Source organism: Dreissena polymorpha, chromosome 5, assembly GCF_020536995.1.
Source record: "Dreissena polymorpha isolate Duluth1 chromosome 5, UMN_Dpol_1.0, whole genome shotgun sequence".
Lineage (NCBI taxonomy): Eukaryota > Metazoa > Mollusca > Bivalvia > Myida > Dreissenidae > Dreissena > Dreissena polymorpha.
The window spans coordinates 61,155,615-61,177,146 of record NC_068359.1 but is presented as its reverse complement, the minus strand read 5'-3'; the positions used below and the strand labels follow the sequence as shown (position 1 = coordinate 61,177,146).

The window sequence follows — 21,532 nt, the reverse complement described above, 5'->3', positions numbered from 1 at the left end:
TCATCTTTATTGAACCAAAACTCTGGCATATGCAGTGTTTTTGTTTTTGTTAGATTTGACCTGGTGACCTTTATTTTAAATTGACCCCCCTTACCAAACATCAAACTTTGCTTACAAAAATAAATATTATGACCAAGATTCATAAAATTTGAAACAAAATTGTGACCTATAAAGTGTTTACAAGGATTTTGTATAATTTCGTGAAAATTTGGACAATCTAAGGTTAATAATTACGGCATTAATTATGTGATATATATAAAACTAATCTTTGTACCAAGTTTCATGATGATTGGGCAAAAAATGTGATTTCTAGAGTGTTCACAAGCTTTTTTTACTATATAAATATAAGAAAACTGCGTCCCCCCGGCAGCCATGTTTTTCAACAGACTGGAACCATTTTCGAACTCAACACTAATATCAAGGAAACAAATGTTCTGACCAAATTTCATGAAAATTGGGCAAAAAATGTTACTTCAAGAGTTTTCACATGTTTTCACTATATACATATAGAGAAAAATGACCCGCCCACTGGCAGCCATGTTTTTTCACCGATCTGGACCATTTCGAACTCGTCCAAGATATCAATAAAACCAATGTTTTCACAAACTTTCATGATGATTGGGCAAAAATTGTGACTTCTAGAGTGTTTACAAGGTTTCTCTATAGCCAAATAAGGAAAACTGCTCCCCCCCCCCCCCCGGGCAGCCATGTTATTCAACGGACCGGAACCATTTTCAAACTCAACTCTCATATCGAGGAAACAAATGTTCTGACCAAATTTTATGAAAATTGGGCCATGTTTTTTCACCGATCTGGACCATTTTCGAACTCATCCGAGATATCAATAAAACCAATGTTTTGACCAACTTTCATGATGATTCTAGAGAGTTTACAAGGTTTCTCTATAGCCAAATTAAGAAAACTGCCCTGCCCACTGGCAGGGGTTTTTATCTATTGGGGAAAGGCCTTTTTTTGAGGGGAAAAAAATCGCGCAAAATGCCGGATTTTGGGGAAAAAAATCACGCGAACCGCCGGATTTTGGGGAAAATAAGGAAAGTCTTAAATAATCAATTCAACATATTTTGCTGTTTTTAAAACAAAATCAAGGCAACAGATAATTTAATTATGCAATATGTTATATTTTCTACACTGGATCAGGTTAACTTCTGTATTTAAAGTTTAGGGGAAAAAAATGATGTCTGGGGGAAAATTTACCTTCTGAGGGGAAAAAAAATCTGAGGGGAAAGGGCCGATTTACGGCGGGTCCCAAAGAAGGAAAAAAAGCCCTGACTGGTGGTCATGTTTTTCAACGGACCGGAACCACTTTTGAAATCGACCAACATATCATTAAGGCAAACATTTTGACAAAGTTACATGAAGATTGGGCATGAAATCTGACTTCTACATAGTTTACAAGGTTTTCCTATTTTTTGACCTAGTGACCTTGATTTTGACCCAGCATGAACCAGTTTTGAACTTGATCGAGATATCATTGGGACAATCTTCTGACCAAGTTTCATGAAGATCCCACATGAAATGTGGCCCACAGAGTGCTTACAAACCAAATGTGGACGACGGACGGACGGAAGGCTGACAAAGACCGGTCACAAAAGCTCACCACATGTGAGCTAAATTGTTGAGATTTTATTTGGGATTATTTTGCATTATTTTCCCAGATATTTGGGATTGTTCATCTTCAAGTTATGTAACATTTATTGAAACTTGGATTGAGCAGGTTCTTTTTAAGGCTAGTATGTTTATGAACTTTACAAATACTGATGTATGTTTAAATTTTATGAAAATATTATGGTGTCATTAGGCCTATACCACTTAGATACGTATTTTTGCGCATTTTTAGTCCCTCAGAAAGTTAAATTTTACTAAAGGCCTTTCTTATTTAATCAAAGTTTTAAAGGATTCAGTTCCAACCCTTAGATACTGATGAACAGCAAACATCATAAAACCTGAACAGACTGCGAGTTACTCGCAGGCTGTTCTGGTTTTATGCTGTTTGCAAAAGCCATTTTCACATTGCTTCTTATGGGGGAATGCCAAACAAGCAGGAATACTGACTGAATCATCTAGCCTGCTTACCTTTAACAAGTTCCATTCATCTTCAGGAAGCATGCGACTCTGATCCTTGCTAGGCAACTCTACACCTTCTGCCTCACTCAACTGAAAATGTATCTTGTTCTGAGAAAATTGGGGTTAATGCATGTGCGTAAAGTGTCATCCCAGATTAGCCTGTGCAGTTTGCACAGGCTAATCAGGGACGACACTTTCCACCTTAACATAATTTTCGGTAAGGAGGGACTTCCTTGAAACTAAAAATACCATAAAAGCGGAAAGTGTCGTCCCTGATTAGCCTGTGTGGACTGCACTGGCTAATCTGGGACGACACTTTATGCACATGCATTACGCCCAGTTTTCTAAGAACAAGGCTCAAATAAATGTACACGGTAATAACTGATGTTTTATGAACCAAAATCTATTTTCAAATAAAAATTATAGCCAACAAAAATTCAAGAATTAAAATTACAAATAATTTGGATGAAAATCCAAGTTGAAGATCTACATAAATTACATTTGTTATCATGCTTATATTTTTTACAGGTTGTCATAAAGTATTTCCAACTGCTTGTGAAGTTTACTTGTATCTATTAAAAGTATTCTTAAATTACCTGTACAGTAAATAGGTGGAGCTAGAACAAAATATAATAGCATGTATGAAAACAATGGTTAAAACAAATTCACAACACATTTTTTATCCATAACAAAATACTCACCTCAGCTTCAACATCTACATTCTCATTTCTTTTTGAAATCAAATCAAAAATGTCAACACTACGATTTGCATTACGCTCCGATTGTTTCTCCTTAAACTTGAAACACTTTCTTGCTTCATCGAGCTTTTGCTTCTCAGCAGGAAGATACAGTTCAGCCAAGTTTCCACTCTGCTTATGAACATCGCTAAAGAAGTCAGATTTTTCCGGAATTGTTTGAGTCTTCAAATTACTGTTTTTCCTTCCATAATATTCATCTAAAGCATCCTGAAATTTCTTTTCTTTTGACAGATATTTTAATCTTTTCTTACGTTTTCTTTCTTGAGCTTCAGCTGAAATTTCTTTAGGTTTAGATGACTCTAAAGGAACATCATCTGTACTTTTAACAACATGTTGATTTAGCAACTTTGACTTTCTATCAGGGCTCCGATGTCTTGCATGCTGGGGAATTTTCTCAGTCGTCAAAAATGTTTGTGACTGATGATCACTAAGATTAGATTGTCCAATGTTGTTCTGATCAGTGCTATTTTCTGACAACTGAGAAGCTCTCGCAGAAAGTGCTAAACAAACATAGAAAACTATAAATACATGATTCCTAAAGACAAAGTCATTCATGCCTTTACAGGTCTACCCAAAGACTTTGTAAAGCCTCATAGGCTCATAGACCCACAGTAAAGCATTGGTTGGATATTTTTTTACTTTTATGATGTTTATTATTCTACAGCTTGAGGCCAGCTATTTTAAAGACCAAAACAAAAACAACATTACTATGCAAGCCACATGTGACTGAGCAATTATTGCAATTATGTCAGAATTCCGTTCAAAATGCAGATTCAATTGTCAGGGCTTTTTTTCCATCTTTGAGACTGGCCGTGGACGGACATTTTGACACTGACAATTCACAATTCACGGACAATTCAATCTAATACGGCCGCGATTCTTTAAAAAAAACACTGACATTTTGTGCTCAAAACTGTCAAAAACGGACATTTCACAATTTAAAATTAAGTTTCGTTTCACCGTTTTTCGTTTCGATTTTGCAATTTTTGTTTACTAATCGTTTAAATGACGTCGTTGTTTCAATTGATAACAAATGTGAATCGATGACAATTTTGAAACCCGTGCATATTAGTTTACGCGCGGCCGATCAACCTCACCATTATCCAAACAAATGAAAGCATTGGTAACCGAGAGCGAGACTTGTATATCTTATCCGTTTGCAATTATTGTAAATATTGGTTCAAATGAAGTATAACTGTGATCCATTCATAGAACATGTTTAACAGTTTCAGTATTATAGTGTTCTGGGAACGATATATTTTAATTAAGATACCAACTATTTCTGAAATCAAAAGTAGTTCTTTCACTTGTTGTACTTTATTTCGGATATGTTAAAATTTGGACATCTAAAGATAGTGAAATTTATGTGTTGATTTGTTGTTGATAGTTTGTATAAATATGTTTTGTGTTATTTCAGACAACAAAAATGAATGGTTGCAATTATCATATGCCTTTCAGTCAAGAAATAGATGTGAAAAAATGTTCATTTAATTGGACCCGGAAATCAACTTCCACAGATAACAGAAAACCCTATAACAATAGGTGTTGTTTTAGAATTTGTGAAATTCGATAATAAACAGAAGTTGATTTATAACATGTCCAAATGACCAAATGTAACTGTTTAACAATCTGAATTAAGATGCTTTATTTTCTTATTTTTTATTCATTTTTCATTTCAGACGATATACGTTTGTGTGATTCAAGGTTTCAATAACATTTATGCAGGATACTGTTACATTATTGTTAACATTATTATATTATGTTGGTTATCTGGTCTATCAAGTGAAAAAAAGTTATTTATATAAAAATAAAGCTTATTAAGACTTATGAAGGTACATGTTGTTATTTATGTATTAATGAACATACTTCTAAAACAAATAAAACAAGAGCACCGCCTTGCGGGTGCAGACCGCTCATCTATTTTCTTTTTAAAGGTGAAGGGACTCTCAATTTCAATCACAAAGGAGGGAGGGGTGGAGTGAAGAGGGGTGTATAGTGTGGGGGTGTGGACATTTATTACACTATCTTCAAGAAATGCGAAAAAATTATAATGCACACAAAAAAAATCGGGGGAGGGGGGGGGGGGGGGGGAGGGGATTCTTGGGTGGGTTGGACGGTACTTCAAAAATAAAATAATAAAAATAGATATTTGTGTTTTTTAACCGTTTCAAAAAAAAAAATTGGGGGGAGGGGTGGTGGGGTGGGGTGGGGGTAAAGAGGATGTGTTGTGGTATGTCAGGTAAGAGTAGTTTTGTCAAAGTATCAATCAAATCTAATCATAAATAAAGAAGTTATGGCAATTTTAGCAAAATTTAATAATTTGACCTTGAGAGTAAAGGTCATTCAAAGGTCAAGGTAAAATTCAACTTGCCAGGTACAGTAACCTCATGATAGCATGAAAGTATTTGAAGTTTGAAAGCAAAAGCCTTGATACTTTAGAAGTAAAGTGGATCGAAACACAAAATTTAACCATATATTCAAAGTTACTAAGTCAAAAAAGGGCCATAATTTCGTAAAAATGACAACCAGAGTTATGCAACTTGTCCTTTTACTGTACCCTTATGATAGTTTGCGAGTGTTCCAAGTATGAAAGCAATATCTATGATAGTTTAGGGGTAAAGTGGACCAAAACACAAAACTTAACCAAATTTTCAATTTTCTAAGTATAAAGGGCCCATAATTCCGTCAAAATGCCAGTCAGAGTTACATAACTTTGCCTGCACAGTCCCCTTATGAAAGTTAATAAGTGTTGCAAGTATGAAAGCAATAGCTTTGATACTGTAGGAATAAAGAGGACCTAAACACAAAACTTAACCAAATTTTCAATTTTCTAAGTATAAAAAGGGCACATAATTCTGTCAAAATGCCAGTCAGAGTTACATAACTTTGCCTGCACAGTCCCCTTGATGATAGTTGGTTAGTGTTGCAAGTATCAAAGCACTTAAGGAATAAAATGGACCTAAACACAAAACTTAACCAAAATATTCAATTTTCTAAGCATAAAAAGGGCACATAATTCTGTCAAAATGCACTGCAGAGTTATCTAACTTTGCCTGCCCAGTCCCCTCATGATAGTATGTAAGTGTACCAAGTTTGCATGCAACAGCATTGATACTTTCTGAGAAAAGTGGACCTAAACGCAAAACTTAACCAGACGCCGACCCCGACGCCAACGCCAAGGTGATGACAATAGCTCATTTTTTTTTTTCAAAAAATAGATGAGCTAAAAATACAGTCAATGCCATCATTCATTAATGTAGTGATTGTTCTTATTAATAAAGTCGGAATAACCGGCGGTTTTCACACCGTGATAAAGTTGCACAACTTTTTTGGGGCCAGTGAAACCCCTGAGTATACTATTCATACAAGGAAGATATGATTTAATACATTATTTAAGGGCATTTTCATATTTAAGTGTTAAACATGCTTTCACTATACTTATGCATTGATTTCTGAATTTCACAATTTGTACAAGTTCGCGACTCGTTTTTCACAATTTTCAGTAGTTCGCGACTCATTTTTTCACAATTTTGAAAAGTTCGCGACTCATTTTTCACAAAATCAGGGAAAAAAAAGCCCTGATTGTTTTCCAAAGAATTAAAAATACAAAATGAACACATAAACTTATCTCAGTAACATACTGTTAACAAGTTGTAGATGTGGTTGTCCATAGGATTCTTTCTTCTTCAAGTGTTGCCTTGGCTGTCCCTCTGTGTTCTCTTCCACCTTGTATTGGTACCCGCTTTTATTTCGAATGTGTTTGGAATCTGATACAAATATAAGTATATTGTGTGAGTGTGTGTGTTTTTGATTGCATAAATGGATACACTTGGATTGCCGATTGGATCCATAAATTCCATAAATAAACTTATCCAATGTTGATGACTTCAAGCAAACTTTGATCTGTTATCTTACAATTCAATGGTACTAGTTCTTCAATAACCCTTTCCAATACTTCTATGTAGCAGACGTGTCCTCATATTACATTACTTTTTAAACAGGCTAGATTTACCACAATATCTGTTGCTTTACATAATTAATTTTATGCCATCAAAAAATATAGTAAATATTATAAAAAAAGGACAATAATTTAGATATTTTTTCTTTAATTACCACTTGCATCTACCCTTGTACTAACTCGTTTACATATTGGTGAATCAGCAGTTTCTTGATATGAGAAAGCAATTGTCCTTTTTCAAGGAGTTCAATCAACAAAGCCACTAGGTAAGTTTACCCTACTGTACCAATCTTTAAGCCATACCTTGCAGCAGGGTCTTCCCCAGGGCATTTAAGCGGCCCTTGCCGGGGCGCTTGAATTTCGAAATCAGAGTCCCCGGGGCGCTTGAATTTTCCGATCAGTGTATTCTTCAGTAAAAGAAAGTGGAGATTGCTCAGAAAAATCAAGGTTTCCCTATCAGTTGTATCAATATTCCCTGTTTTAAAAGAGCACTCGGTACCTACTTTCACATGTAATCGCCATAAACACCACATGGGGTAATGGATAATCCACTGATAAGAGAATAGCATGCCGCGCGTATTGATTATTCTAGCCATATTACACGGTCATTTAAATGCTGACAAGGATGTATCTGGTAACTTTCCAGTCGTCAAACTGTGAAGTTCATCGTCCATTCGGTTATGCGAATGCTTATGAGGGCGGGGTTAACTATCGACCATTATTTTTGATTGACGTCGGGCATGAAGTAAGAGTTTATCGCAGCTTGATTAGCAAGAAGTTGTACCATTTGAGTAATATAAAATCGGTAATTAGTACAGTACAGAACATTAAAGACGGTTTCGGGCATCATCATCACACCTTTTTACTGTAAACAAGTGTTACCTATGACTCATAATTAATACGAGAAATTAATTGCAAGTGGTAAACAATTAATTATTATAGCGAGTAAGTTGTGCAAATGACTCCCGGTTACAATGATGTGATAACAATTTATTTAATTCCAGTACATGTATATTTCAACATGTCCATTTATAGAACTGATTCACCTCGTTTTTCTGACATTAATTCGACACGTAATGCGCTTTAACAAATTTTCATTGAATTAATTACGCACATTTGTAAATGTTTCGTCCGATAATTGATAGTTAGAAGACTGATGATGGCAACCGGCCGTGATCCTCGTGGACAACGTGAATTTCATGCATAATTCCGTCAAAACATTTATTCGACTCGTAAAGTGTTTAAACAAATTATCGTTGAATTTATAACGCAACGGTTAATATTTGTTGAAATCTCAAATGGGAATAATTAAATTTGTAATCCGAAACCCATTCCCGTAAGTCGATGTTAACGCGTTTTTAATCCGAAACACACTTCCGAATGTAAATGTTACCGCAACGTTAAATATTTTTGCTTCAAATTAGCAGTGCAAATTTATTTTGTGTCGAATCTTTTTCTCAATTAAAAAGAGCGCAAAAATTATGCAGCATGTACAACGTCGCGTCTATTGCATACAAATGGCGTGCATTTAGCGTTTTAATAAGCACACAACAGGTCAGGGGATTGACGCATATTCAGAGGCAATATTTCATCAAATCTATTAATAGTCACTTAAAAAATGGCAAGGTTTGTGTTAAAGAAATAACTGAAAGCTTTTATCGTAAATATTTACCAGAAAGAGACTGATAAAAACGGAATCAACAGGATTATCGGGTAATAAATAGAAACTTGAAAAATAGTAAGTATACAGTAATAGAGTCGGGTTGATACGGATGTATTGGGGAATCGTTCGAGTCGGGATTTTACTATCTGTGCGGAAAAGTTTTAAAACAATTAAACAATATAAAAAAATATATTTTTACATGACTGGGGGATTTTTTTGAAGAGTCATAGCGCATCAAATGACGTCTTTTGACGCTGTTTTTCTTTGAGTTATAACGCACCACAGAACGTGAATTGACACGTTAAATTTAAAAAAAATCAACGGCGGGAGGGGACATCCCTCCCCAACCCACCCCCGATCGGCCCCGGGGCGCCTGAACAAATTCCTGGGGAAGGCACTGCTTGCAGATACCAGTCAATATAGGGTAAGCCTTTCCGAGTGTAAGCGCTCAATCTATACCTTTGTTAATTCCACTAAATTAAGTTGCCCATCAAATTATTTGTGTAAATCTTATTCTTGATAATTGTTTAATATATTTTGCCTAATCATCAGAAAAGTGGCTCCAAGACTTTGTTTACTCTTGTTAACTCTTAACATGCACACATGTAACAAGTGAAGGGTGAGATTTGAGATGGAGTCACCCAATGCTTATAACAATTCAATCAATTATGCAAGGTGAAATTCGTCTATAATATGTTCCTTAAAGGTATGCATAATGAATCAAGAAATACCATAAAGATGTGTATTCCAGTATCCAGTAAAGCATCCGCTATTGTATGTTTTTTTCCCTGTACATTTAAGATTTTCGGACAAAAATATTCGGATAAAAAGTAAATAAAAGTTTGACAGCAGTTTTTATCGCAACTAATAATACCTATTCGAAGCTGGATACATGCTGCACATGGGATAGGCTTTTCCCTCAGGAAATGAAGGCATAAACGGCCTGACAGCCTAAATAAATGTGACATCTTCTCTTATTATCGTCTTCTTACGATCATTCCATGCTTTCTTGCTGACCTTCAGTGATTTCAAAATTTAGTTGAACGAAATAAGCTTTCGTAAATTCCAACACGATCTTCTATTTTAAATCATATAATTTTTTGAATATATTATATGAAGTAATTAATTAATTTTAATTTAATACAGTCCATCGTATTGATCGTATGTTCGGGTTTAGTCTGATTAAATTATACAATTACAATAATAATTTCGTTAAAAAATGATACATATTTATTACTCCGCGCGAATGTCAACTTATGAACAAAACTGTTAAAATAATCCAAATGCTTTCAAAAAGAAAGTCATTGCAGATGAAAAGCACTAAAAATGTATTTGTGTAGATCCGTTTTACATGTATCTATAAAGATGCTTGTGTCGTAATTATAAATAAATAAATGGCTAAAGATTCATGGTTAAAGTTCGTTCACGCAGCGTTTCATACCATTTTAATTTGGAGAGGAAATGTTGTGATCACAATCAGCCAAGTTACAGCGCAATAGGTAATAATTAAATGATCTGTTTATAAAGTTTAAGTTAATGTATTTCACTCGAATTTTAACCTCAAAATGAATCTTAATGATCGTTTGGACCATTCAGGTAGATAGACAGATTCTTTATTTCCTCCATTCACGGAGCTTTCCTTTGACCCGAGCTCCTGGGTTTTGACGCTTGAAAATTACAGAATACCCTAGTTTGACTTGTGAGAAAATTACGTTCTGCGTCACATTTGACCCGGGGCAACGTACCGACTTGCGTCAAAGAGATCAAAAATTGTTAAGAGTAATCAATAATTGGCTTGGGGCGGAGTATCTTTTGGTAGACGCTAACCATTATCACCTGTTTCCAATCATGGAAGCACAAGTCCGGCCAGTAGGCGGAGTTTTGCCCATTGAGAAATCTAGTAATGACCAATTAAAACACTGCTGGTTCGATGACGCGTGTATCAACGTTCCATTATTTATCTCAGCGTTTGTTTTCAGCTGTTTGCAGAAACGACATGTATTAAATTCACTAAAACAGAATGGACTCACCCGCGTCAGTTTTAATTATATAATTATAACATCCATATCCACAATATTTTGAGAAGTACTTCCACAATATGTCAGAATGTATTTCCAATGCTGAATACAGTGTACCCAACCCTGTTTTATTCCATGTTTGCTCCGTTCAAAGACGCGCAAAAGTTATGCTGGCATATGTACTGTCTACAACGTCAATTTACACGCTTTGCATCAGATTTGCTAAAAATAACCATAGAACTGGTATAACTGACCGTGTGGCAAATTGACAAATTTGGATGCTGCATGTGCTTATTGATTACAACATAGGTGTAATAATTGACCATTTGAGACGGCATAGAAAATCGGCGTGTTTGTCGCACGTCTTCGGTAAAGATGGCACATGAAATAATTAAATCCGGATTTGAGCCGTCCAGGGTCGATTTTGAGATAAATGTAAATCCGATTAGTTTGTTAAAGGAGGTATTTTGATGGTAAATGGCTGGCACTGACATGAGCAGTAACTGACGAAACATCTTCGCTACTTTCCGAAAACTGTACCATTCTATGAACGTTGCTAATGTCCGCCAACTATAAATTATCTATTAGCAAAGTAAAGCACTGCAATGTCATACTTAAAACAATATGTCAACCGAATTATATATTAATTGCGTATTTGCTAGGTTACTTATTACTGGCTTTCATTTTCTGCAGACAAACAAAACACATTTTATTCCATTCGCAAACGACGTATCTCTACCTGTTTTCGGACAGTCGTTTTCGGATACAGTAAGGTTGGTCGATTTTAATATTCCAACGATTTTTACAACATTTTTTATAGAATGACGAATACACATGCGGTGTTACGGATGGTCTGATTGATAAAATTTCGCATTGTACTCACAAGAAATTGCACATAGAAAGAAAATAGAGAATAACAAGAAGCAAGGGCTCGAGGGGCTCTGCCCTTTATTCCCTTTATCCTACGGTCTCTGAATCTCTGCTTAATTTTCCGTATTTCGAATTTGGGACAATTGACACCCCTGATATATATTAGGTCACTACAAGTGCGAGTGTTTTTTTCGTATTGATTTCACTATGCTCACAATATTGGTCACAATGTATGTTTGCATGATCTCTTTTATTGACTGGAATATAAGAAATAAATGTTAAGATATTTGTAAATTTGTTGCTTTTTATATATTATATCTCAGTAATTTGCTTAAAGTACAAAAGATCATTGACTCCTGCGTTATTTTTATGACTCATACAAATTTGATTTTGACTCTTGAAAATTTGAGGTCTTAGGAAATCCCTGACATTAACAACAAGTATTTACATCATAAATATATACAATAGATAATTATATATGTATATTTATACATGTACATGCATACAAACAACAATAGAGACGATTTTATAATAAGCACACTCAAACACTAACAAACTAGTCTCAGCAATAGGATTGCTAAATGAGCATTCAGGCGATTGTCATCTGTAGTTGCTAGCGTCATTTCAAACAACATTACAATTTGTTCTTATGGTGTCTTTCATGTTAATTTTATAAAACTCTTAAACCCCTTTTGGTAAATGACAGCATCCCAAAGCGATTCACGTAACAGTTCCCTTTTCAAACAAAAACACAGTGTAGTAGTTTGTTGTCCGTTTGTATCCCACACAATGAGCACACTGTTGGGTATGATCTAGAGAGGAATCCACCCAGTTGTGCCATCAGGGAGGCTACTATGGGCGATAGCTTAGGCGAAATCAGAGGGAAGCGGGCTTATCTTTTAAACTATGGAATATTAATAAATTTATATAGATTTTAGTTAAATTGTTCAACTTAAATTAGCTGCTGAAAGATTTTTTCCCAATAGGCGATTTTTGTGATCGGAAATGCTAACGTTGGTAACAGAAAAAAAATGACGTAAAAAGGTCATTTAAGTGTTTATTCAATTCTGTTTGAATAACAAAAGAAGCCCAAACAAGTATTCCTTGCTATACTTTTAAACAGTGTTTATTTTTAGTTTCAGTTCACTGAAGATGAGAGCTCAATGCATCATTTGTCAAGAACTGTTTGAGAATGATGATATTCAGGTATGATTGAAGAATCTTTCAATTAACTTATAAGCCTTTAAACTTTTTTACCTCAATTATATAATACATTGTAAGAAAGCATGTTTTATGCCCTGTTCATGATCTCTCTATCAGCAACTTATGTTCTGTACGTCACAAGCAAAGCAAGCATTTATAAGTTCTGGGTAAAGATCTGGACCAAGTTCTGTCAATATAAAGTCAAATTTGGCTTCTAGAGTTATAACAGATTTTTATAAAATTTGACCTTGTCACCTAGTATTTTACTTTTCTTTGCCCAGATATTTTTTCAATTAACATCCTGACAAAGTCTCATTTAGATGGAGCCTCTAAAGTGGTTCAGTTTTGTTTGTGATATTGGCCTTTTGCCACTGACAAACAATTGGTTGGCATGACATGTAAGCATATTATCGAGCGGTTATCAATGCCTAACAATAGCTTGCTAAAACATTGTGCAACATTTCATGTAGTAAAAAAGATAAATGAACATCTTTTCATCAGATCAGATGGTATGGTAACAAGCTAAATATTGTCATGTACAAAGATTTTCAATATTTGACTCAGTTAACTTGATTTTAAAAATTCTGACCACGTTTTCTGCCCCTTGTAGGTGGTATCAGCGCTGTTTTGTGGGCACACTTTCCATGCGGCCTGTCTCAACCAATGGCTGGAAAGTGGCAGCACATGCCCAAGCTGTCGAGAGCGGGTCGACAGAAAGAAAATCGTACAGCGGTTTGTGCATCACTTGAATAATTTTAACCCTTTGCATGCTGGGAAATTTGTCGTCTGCTAAAATGTTGTCTGCTGAATTTCTAATATAAGCATTTTCTTCGATTTTTTTTTCAAAGAATACTATCAGAATAGCAAACAGTTTGGATCCTAATAAGACGCCACATTCTGTGGCGTCTCATCTGAATCCAAACTGTTTGCAAAGGCCTTTAAAATTCGGTTCCAGCGCTGAAAGGGTTAAACTTTTAATCCCTTTCCCACTCAGAGACAAAGTGAAATGGCTATGTGGAACCAGCATAAAACCTGAACAGCCTGTGAGTAACTCGCAGTCTGTTCAGGTTTTATGCTGTTTGCTACTCATTGGTATCTAAATGCTGGAATTGAAGCCTTAAAAACTTGAATCTAGTAAGAAAGATTTTAAATTAAACATAACTTTCTCAGGGACTATATATGTGTCAAAATAGGTGAGAGGTAAAGGGTTATTTGAGCTCAATTGCATTTAAAGAATTTGGCTTTTTTGAGACACAGCTGGAGTTTGTTTCTTGAGTTTAAAACCAGTATTTTAGAGAGGATCTTGAGAACGCAAAGCTCAAAGTAGAACTAAATGTGGGTAGAGGGGTCACCACCTATTTCGCGGACGTATTTCATAAGCGGCCCGAAATATCCGCGGCCCGCAAAATCTCTCCTCATTTACACTGGTAGATTCTGCGAGAGCATTTTTAAAACGAGCGATATAATTGGCTGTTGTTTCCCAATTTTCCAATTAAAATCACTTTCTTTAAATGTGTTTGGTATTTCTATGCTGATTTGTTTGCAAATGGTGCAATTGTGAAGCGAAAATTAAGGTTAATGAAATGACAGCAAGCGAATTAACGACTGACATCATATAGTTTGATAGGAATAATGAAATGTGTTTTCCAAAGAAAAAGACTATGTTTTAGATACAAGCAACACATGTTTTGTTTAGAAATGTACACAGTGAATTTGTGTCACGGAAATCATGCAGTATTTGCAAATTGGAGTTCAGTCTACTTGCGAAGTAAAACAGTTTAGAAGAGTATCGTTACAACATGGAAATAGACAAACATGATTTGATTTATATGTTAGTGGATCTGTGTATAATCAGATTCATATGCATATTCTGCTTTATTATGTTTGTCAAGCTGTACAGTTAACTGAAAAAAACATTGAACTGAAGATGCGAAATGCAAGATATTGAAAGGTAAACAAATTAAATACATTAATTTAACTCAATTTAATACACCATTAACACAAGAAGAACACTCAAGTGTGTTTGTTTATATTTAGTCACTTTAATGTAAAATTTCAATACATTGAAAAACTGCTGCTATTGATCACAATAAATTCTGTTTACTTTGCATCCTCAGTGACACAGTATGATAAATGTAAAGTTTTACAGGTTTTTATAAAGAAATATTGTAATGAAGTTCAAGAAGTTGTTTATTTTAATGTCTGTTTTAAGGTTTATCATTTCGTTATGCGCGCCGTTTGTGTAGTCACAATCAGTCGACAGAATTTTCCTCCCCTCTGACTTTGCCTCAATCACACCCCTGTACATGTATATTATATTCTCAATATGACATGCACAATATAAACCAGCTATAGATAAGTCTGAGTTACAATTTCTGGGATAACCAGGGTTTTTTTTGGCCCGATTTTATCTCAATTTTAATTCAATTACATCTAACAAAGTATTTTATGATTTTGTTCTTTTAATTTTAATGATTATAAAGTGTTATATCAAATTTAGTATTTCCCTAATTAGTGGACTTTTCGTGTGGAAAAAAAAGGCTAATGAATTAATTTTCCCAATTTCATGAAAATGCCGATAAAATTCCCAATTCCAAAGCCATGGGCTATCTTCCCAAAAAAGGGAAAAAAAACCCTGGATAACCCAAAATGATGTGTTTTGTTTAACAAGAAAACAGCTTACTACAAAGCTTTGATATAAACACTGATGATGTCTGTGAACGCTATCACCGTACTCGTATCATCTGGTCTTTTGACCTTGGCAATGACCTACTTTGGGAATATTCTGAAGGTCAAATGATTGGTTTACTCAAAGTGTTTTGTTTCATAACAGGATTGCATTTATTAAAGCACCATACCAACACTGCAAAGTACCCTACTAATGTATACATGGTTCATCCCAGTAAAATCGGGCTGACCATATGGCCGTATACGACCTTTTTCCCGCAGAGTTTTTATGTTAAGCAGTGTGCTCAGGCAATGGTTTTCAACCGAAGTCCCGAGGGTAAACAACTCCATGAACCTAACAGTATTGCATGAAACAGATCCTTGAATGAATGCTATCTATGCACACTGACCATGCAGGTCACCTGCCCATATTTGACCATGACATGGGACCAGGGGACAAAACTATTTCAAGACTGCACTAGTCTTTCAATTAATGCAGCATCTTCTTCTTAACATCTTGTTATAAATTTTTTTGACATTCCCCATATATTTTACACTATAAAGCAAGAACTGTTTAAATGATCAGCTTAGTGCAAGAACTGGGTAGAATAGCTGCAATATAAGCTTCACTGTGCCTATTTACAGCGTATCTTGTCATTTGTTTCTGCCTATTTATAGTGTATCTTGTCATTTTTCCAGGTTGTTCTTTGACAGTCCTGAAGACACTGGAGATGTCATTGATGAAAGCAAAGTTCAGAACCAACTGGATAACCTGAAACTTGAGGTGACCATTTCTTAATTCAAGTAAAAAAGAACTCTTTTGACAAATTTTTCATTAAATAGTTTATTAGCTATACTGTTTGCCTGTTTGTTTGCACCAGCATATTGTTCTGGTTGAGATTTGCCCGCACCAACAATATATATCTCTGCAACCACTACAGATATTCTATTGAATTTTCACTTATTAACAAATACAAAAAGACATAATGATTTGTTGTTGAGTGTCAAAAGCGGAATGTGTCGTCTATGATTAGCCTGTGCAAACTGCACAGGCTAATTTGGGATGACACTTTAAGCACATGCATTAAGCCCTGTTTTCCTGCATGCAGGTTCGTAAGGCAGAGAAAGCCAAAAATGATGCCATCAAGCAGGCAGAGGTGAGAGAAGAGAAGATAGGGAGGCTCGAGGCGTCCTGTGAGAAACTCACACAGCAGCTGAAGCAAGAGCAGGTAACTCTTCTGATGCCTACACTCACTTGAGATTTATTTCCTTCTTAGAAAATGGCTGTTGTTCACAAATTTAAGAAGATTGTCACTCAAAAAGTGTTCAACTCATTTTTAGCTCACCTGAGCTAAAGGTGCTCATGGTGAGCTTTTGTGATCGACTTTTGTCTGTCGTGCGGTGTGAGTCATCTGTCGTCAACATTTTGCCTTGTGAACACTCTAGAGGCCACATTTATTGTCCGATCTTCATTGATACCTCGACTGAGTTTGAAACTGGGTCATGCTGGGTCAAAAACTAGGTCACAAGGTCAAAAAAAAGAAAAACCTTGTCAACACTGTTGAAGTCACATTTGATGCCCAATCTTCATGTAATTTTGTCAAAATGTTTGTATAAATGATATGTTGGTTGAGTTAAAAAAATGGCTCCGGTCCGTTGAAAAACATGGCCGCCAGGGGGCGGGGCAGTACCGTATTTTACTAAGCATAGCGCGCAGTTTTTTACCGTCAAATATCAAAATAAAAATTCAGTGCGCGTAATACATTGACACAACGCTTTCCTGGTTGCTAAATTGCAAAAAATCCATTTGGTAATTGTAAATCTTCACAATTGCCGCCATTTTTTTTATTGCAGAAAACTACATGCTATAATGTTATAGACTGAAGGGGCCGTTGTCGAAACAACAAATAGCAGGAAAGGGTAGGAATGAACGAGGAAGTAACAGTTTTGACAAAAATTAAAAGATGAAAAATGTCTTTGTTGGTGTTTTTACATTTCTTCATTGATTGTTCATTAAAAAAAATTGAGGTATATTGATCCCCGCGAAGTCGCGGTATTGTTTGTTAAAGTTTTTGTTGTCATGAAAAATCGTTGATTTACAACGCAAAACGCCTTATGAAGTGTCTTATAACTTGTGTGACTAACCAGTGTTTGTTTGGTAAAAAATATCTGGTATAAGGTTTTGACTGTTCAGTTCTTATCACAGAGTGTAACTGTAACTGAAAAACAAAACTGCAGTACTTGAATTATCGTTGAACATGCTCAATATTGCATCTGTTTACATAAAGAAGACAAAATAACAAATAAGAACAAATTTATTTGTTAAACCACTAAATTATTTAAGCATGATTAATTCACAATTTTTTTCCCAAATGAGCCATTTCATCGAAGCGAAAATTCCCAAAATGACTAATTTTGTCGATAAAAAATTCCCAATTTGGTCAGACTCCTTTTCCCAAAATAGGCAGAAAACCCCCTGTTAATATGGCTATAGTAAAACCTTGTTAACACTCTAGAGGCCACATTTATTGTCCAATCTTCATGAAATTTGATCAGAAGATTTGTCTTATTGATATCTTGGATGAGTTAGAAAATGGTTAAGTTTGCTTGAAAAACATGGCTGCCAAGGGGAGCGGCATTTTTAGCTCACCTGATTGCTCAGGTGAGCTTTTGTGACGGTCTTTGTCCGTCTTCTGTCGGTCATCCACATTTGGTTTGTAAACACTCTAGAAGCCACATTTCATGTCGGATCTTCATAAAACTTGGTCAGAAGATTTTTCCCAATGATATCTCGATCAAGTTCGAAACTGGGTCATGCTGGGTCAAAAACTAGGTCACGAGGTAAAGAAAAAAACAACCTTGTAAACACTGTAGAATTCACATTTTATGCCCAATCTTCATGTAACTTTGTCAAAATGTTTTTCTTAATGATATTGGTTGTGTTTAAAAGTGGTTCCGATCCGTTGAAAAACATGGTCGTCAGTGGGCGGGGCAGTTTTCCTTATTTGGCTATAGAGAAACCTTGAAAACACTCTAGAAGTCACAATTTTTGCCCAATCATCATGAAAGTTGGTCAAAACATTTGTTCAATTGATGTCTCGGACGAGTTCGAAAATGGTCGAGATCGGTGAAAAAACATGGCCGCCAGTGGGCGGGGCATTTTTCTCTATATGTATATAGTGGCAGTTTTCCCTATTTGGCTATAGAGAGACCTTGAAAACACTCTAGAAGTCACAATTTTTGCCCAATCATCATGAAAGTTGGTCAAAACATTGGTTTTATTGCTATCTCGGACGAGTTTAAAAATGGTCGGGATCGGTGAAAAAACATGGCCGCCAGTGGGCGGGGCATTTTTTCTCTATATGTATATAGTGAAAACATGTGAACACAGTAGAAGTCACATTTTTGGCCCAATTTTCATGAAATTTGTTTCCTTGATACGAGAGTTGAGTTAAAAAATGGTTCCGGTCAGTTGAATAACATGGCTGCTGGGAGGGGGGCAGTTTCCTCATTATGCCCCCCCCCCCCTTTCGAAAAAGAGGTGGTATATTGTTTTGCTCATGTTGGTCCGTCCGTCCACCAGATGGTTTCTGGATGATAACTCAAGAGCGCTTATGCCAAGGATCATGAAACTTCATAGGTTCATTGATCATGACTCACAGATGACCCCTATTGATTTTCAGGTCACTAGGTCAAAGGTCAATTTCAGGATGACCCAAAATAGTAAAATGGTTTCCGGATGATAACTCAAGGACACTAATGCCTAGGATCATGAAACTTCATAGATACATTGATCATGACTAGCAGATGACCCCTATTGATTTTCAGGTCACTAGGTCAAAGGTCAAGGTCACAATGACCCGAAATAGTGAAATGGTTTCCGGATGATAACTCAAGAACGCTTATGTCTAGGATCATGAAACTTCATAGGTACATTGATCATAACTCGTAGATGACCCCTATTGATTTTCAGGTCACTAGGTCAAAGGTCAAGGTCACGATGACCCGAAATAGTAAAATGGTTTCCGGATGATATCTCAAGAACGCTTAGGTCTAGGATCATGAAACTTCAAATGTACATTGATCATGACGCGTAGATGAACCCTATTGATTTTCAGGTCACTAGGTCAAAGGTCAAGGTCACGGTGACCCAAAATAGGAAAATGGATTCCAGATGATAACTCAAGAATGCTTATGCCTAGGATCATGAAACTTCAAAGATACATTGATCATGACTCGAAGATGACCCCTATTGATTTTCAGGTCACTAGGTCAAAGGTCAAGTCACAGTGACCTGATATAGTAAAATGGTTTCTGGATGATAACTTAAGAACGCTAATGCCTAGGATCATGAAACTTCATAGATTCAATGATCATGACTCGCAGATGACCCCTATTGATTTTCAGGTCACTAGGTCAAAGGTCAAGGTCACGGTGACCTGAAATAGTAAAATAATTTCTGGATGATAACTCAAGAACGCTTATGCCTAGGTTCATGAAACTTCATAGGTATATTGATCATGACTCGTAGATGACCCTTATTGATTATCAGGTCACTAGGTCAAAGGTCAAGGTCACAGTGCCAAAAAACGTATTCACACAATGGCTGTCAAGGTCACGGTGACTCAACTTAGAAAAATGATTTCCAGATGATAACTCAAGAATGCTTACGCCTAGGAACATGAAACTTCATAGGTACATTGATCATGACTTGCAGATGAAATAATGATGAATTTTGACCAGGATGTTTGTCTGGACAATATCTAGGTCAAGTTTGACATTTGGTAAAGATTGAATGAACCGACTCCTCTCAGGTGAGATAACTGGGGCCATCTTGGCCATCTTGTATATGTTTTAAATTGTAATATATTGATAAATACATGTTACAATAACACAAATATAGGCAAGACATTGAAGACGAATTTCATAAAATGCAGCAAAGACAAATTAGCGCCCCGAGTTGATGGTGACGAAGATATTTTGTACATATTTTCCTACAATAACCGAAGAATTCGTCTTTTTATTAGGATCGGAGTTAGTGTTTGTGTGTTGTATGAATAGACATCGCTGCAGGAATTTAAAAACAACCATTAAACTAAATTAAGATTCACATCGTACATGCATGATATACATTCTGGTGAATTTGACTTTACAGACATTTTCCATTTCAGAATTAAATATCTGGCTTATTTCGCATTTTTTGACACATGTTCTTCTAAATTTGTATTTTAATTTATATTGAAATGTTTGACCTTGTTAACACTCTAGAGGTCACATTTATTTTCCGATCATCATGAAACTTGGTCTGAAGATTTGTCCCAATGATATTTTTTGGATGAGTTTGAAAATGTTTTTTGTTGCTTTAAAAACATGGCCACCAGGGCGGGGCATTTTTCCTTATATGACTATATATGGCTTTAATAAAACCTTGTTAACACTCTAGAGGCCACATTTATTGTCCCATCTTCATGAAGATTGGTCTCAATGGTAACTTGGATGAGTTCCAAAATAATTATGTTTGCTTGAAAAACATGGCTTCCAAGGGGCGGGGCATTTTTCCTTATACAGCTATAGTAAAATCTTGTTGACACTATAGAGGCCACATTTACTGTCCGATCTTCATGAAACTTGGTCAGAAGATTCATCCCGATAATATCTTGGAAGTGTTGAAAAATGATGCTGGTTTGTTGAAAAAATGGCTGCCAGGGGGCAGGGCATTTTTCCTTATATGGCTATAGTATAGTAAAACCTTGTTCAAAATCTAGAGGTTACATTTATTTTTTTTATCTTCAATCAATAAACTTGGTCAGAAGATTTGTCCCAATAATATCTTGTTATCTCAGGTGAGAGACTTTGGGCCTTTCAGGCCCTCTTGTTTGCATTTTTGGAAGATAATGTAAAAAATGACCGCACCCCCACACTATACATCCCTCTCCACTCCACCCCTCCCTCCTTTGTGATTGAAATTGAGATAGGTCCCTACACCTTTAAAAAGAAAAATAGATGAGCGGTCTGCACCCGCAAGGCGGTGCTCTTGTTCCTAATATGGCTTTAGTAAAATCTTGTTAACACTCTAGAGGCCACATTTACTGTCCGATCTTCATGAAACTTGGTGAGAAGATTTATCCCGATAATATCTTGGAAGAGTTAACAAATGCTGCTGGTTGGTTTAAAAACATGGCTGTCAGGGGGTGGGGCATTTTTTCTTATATGGCTGTAGTAAAACCTTGTTAACACTCTATAGAGGCCACATTTCTTTTCCGATCTTCATGAAACTTGGTCAGAAGATTTGTCCCAATAATATGTTGTT

At 35.8% G+C, this 21,532-nt stretch overlaps 2 protein-coding genes across 6 annotated transcripts in view; one reads left to right on the top strand and one right to left on the bottom strand.

Moving 5' to 3' along the window:
• LOC127881089 (DNA-directed RNA polymerase, mitochondrial-like) overlaps positions 1 to 9,507 on the bottom strand; it is an 82,541-nt gene extending 73,034 nt beyond the window's left edge. For all 5 annotated transcript variants that reach the window (XM_052428774.1, XM_052428772.1, XM_052428776.1 and 2 more), the window contains exons 1-4: positions 9,339 to 9,507; positions 6,485 to 6,610; positions 2,787 to 3,343; positions 2,095 to 2,175 (exon numbers count right to left, since the gene is read on the bottom strand). In XM_052428774.1, coding sequence (XP_052284734.1) covers positions 2,095 to 2,175; positions 2,787 to 3,343; positions 6,485 to 6,610; positions 9,339 to 9,432 — 858 coding nt within the window. In that variant the 5' untranslated portion in view covers positions 9,433 to 9,507. The remainder of the gene's footprint in view (positions 1 to 2,094; positions 2,176 to 2,786; positions 3,344 to 6,484; positions 6,611 to 9,338) is intronic.
• Positions 9,508 to 9,698: 191 nt separating this feature from the next.
• LOC127881095 (myosin heavy chain, non-muscle-like) overlaps positions 9,699 to 21,532 on the top strand; it is a 24,298-nt gene continuing 12,464 nt past the window's right edge. The window contains exons 1-5 of the mRNA XM_052428788.1: positions 9,699 to 9,963; positions 12,489 to 12,558; positions 13,166 to 13,287; positions 15,922 to 16,006; positions 16,332 to 16,451. Of these exons, the coding sequence (XP_052284748.1) occupies positions 12,505 to 12,558; positions 13,166 to 13,287; positions 15,922 to 16,006; positions 16,332 to 16,451 (381 nt within the window). The 5' untranslated portion in view covers positions 9,699 to 9,963; positions 12,489 to 12,504. The remainder of the gene's footprint in view (positions 9,964 to 12,488; positions 12,559 to 13,165; positions 13,288 to 15,921; positions 16,007 to 16,331; positions 16,452 to 21,532) is intronic.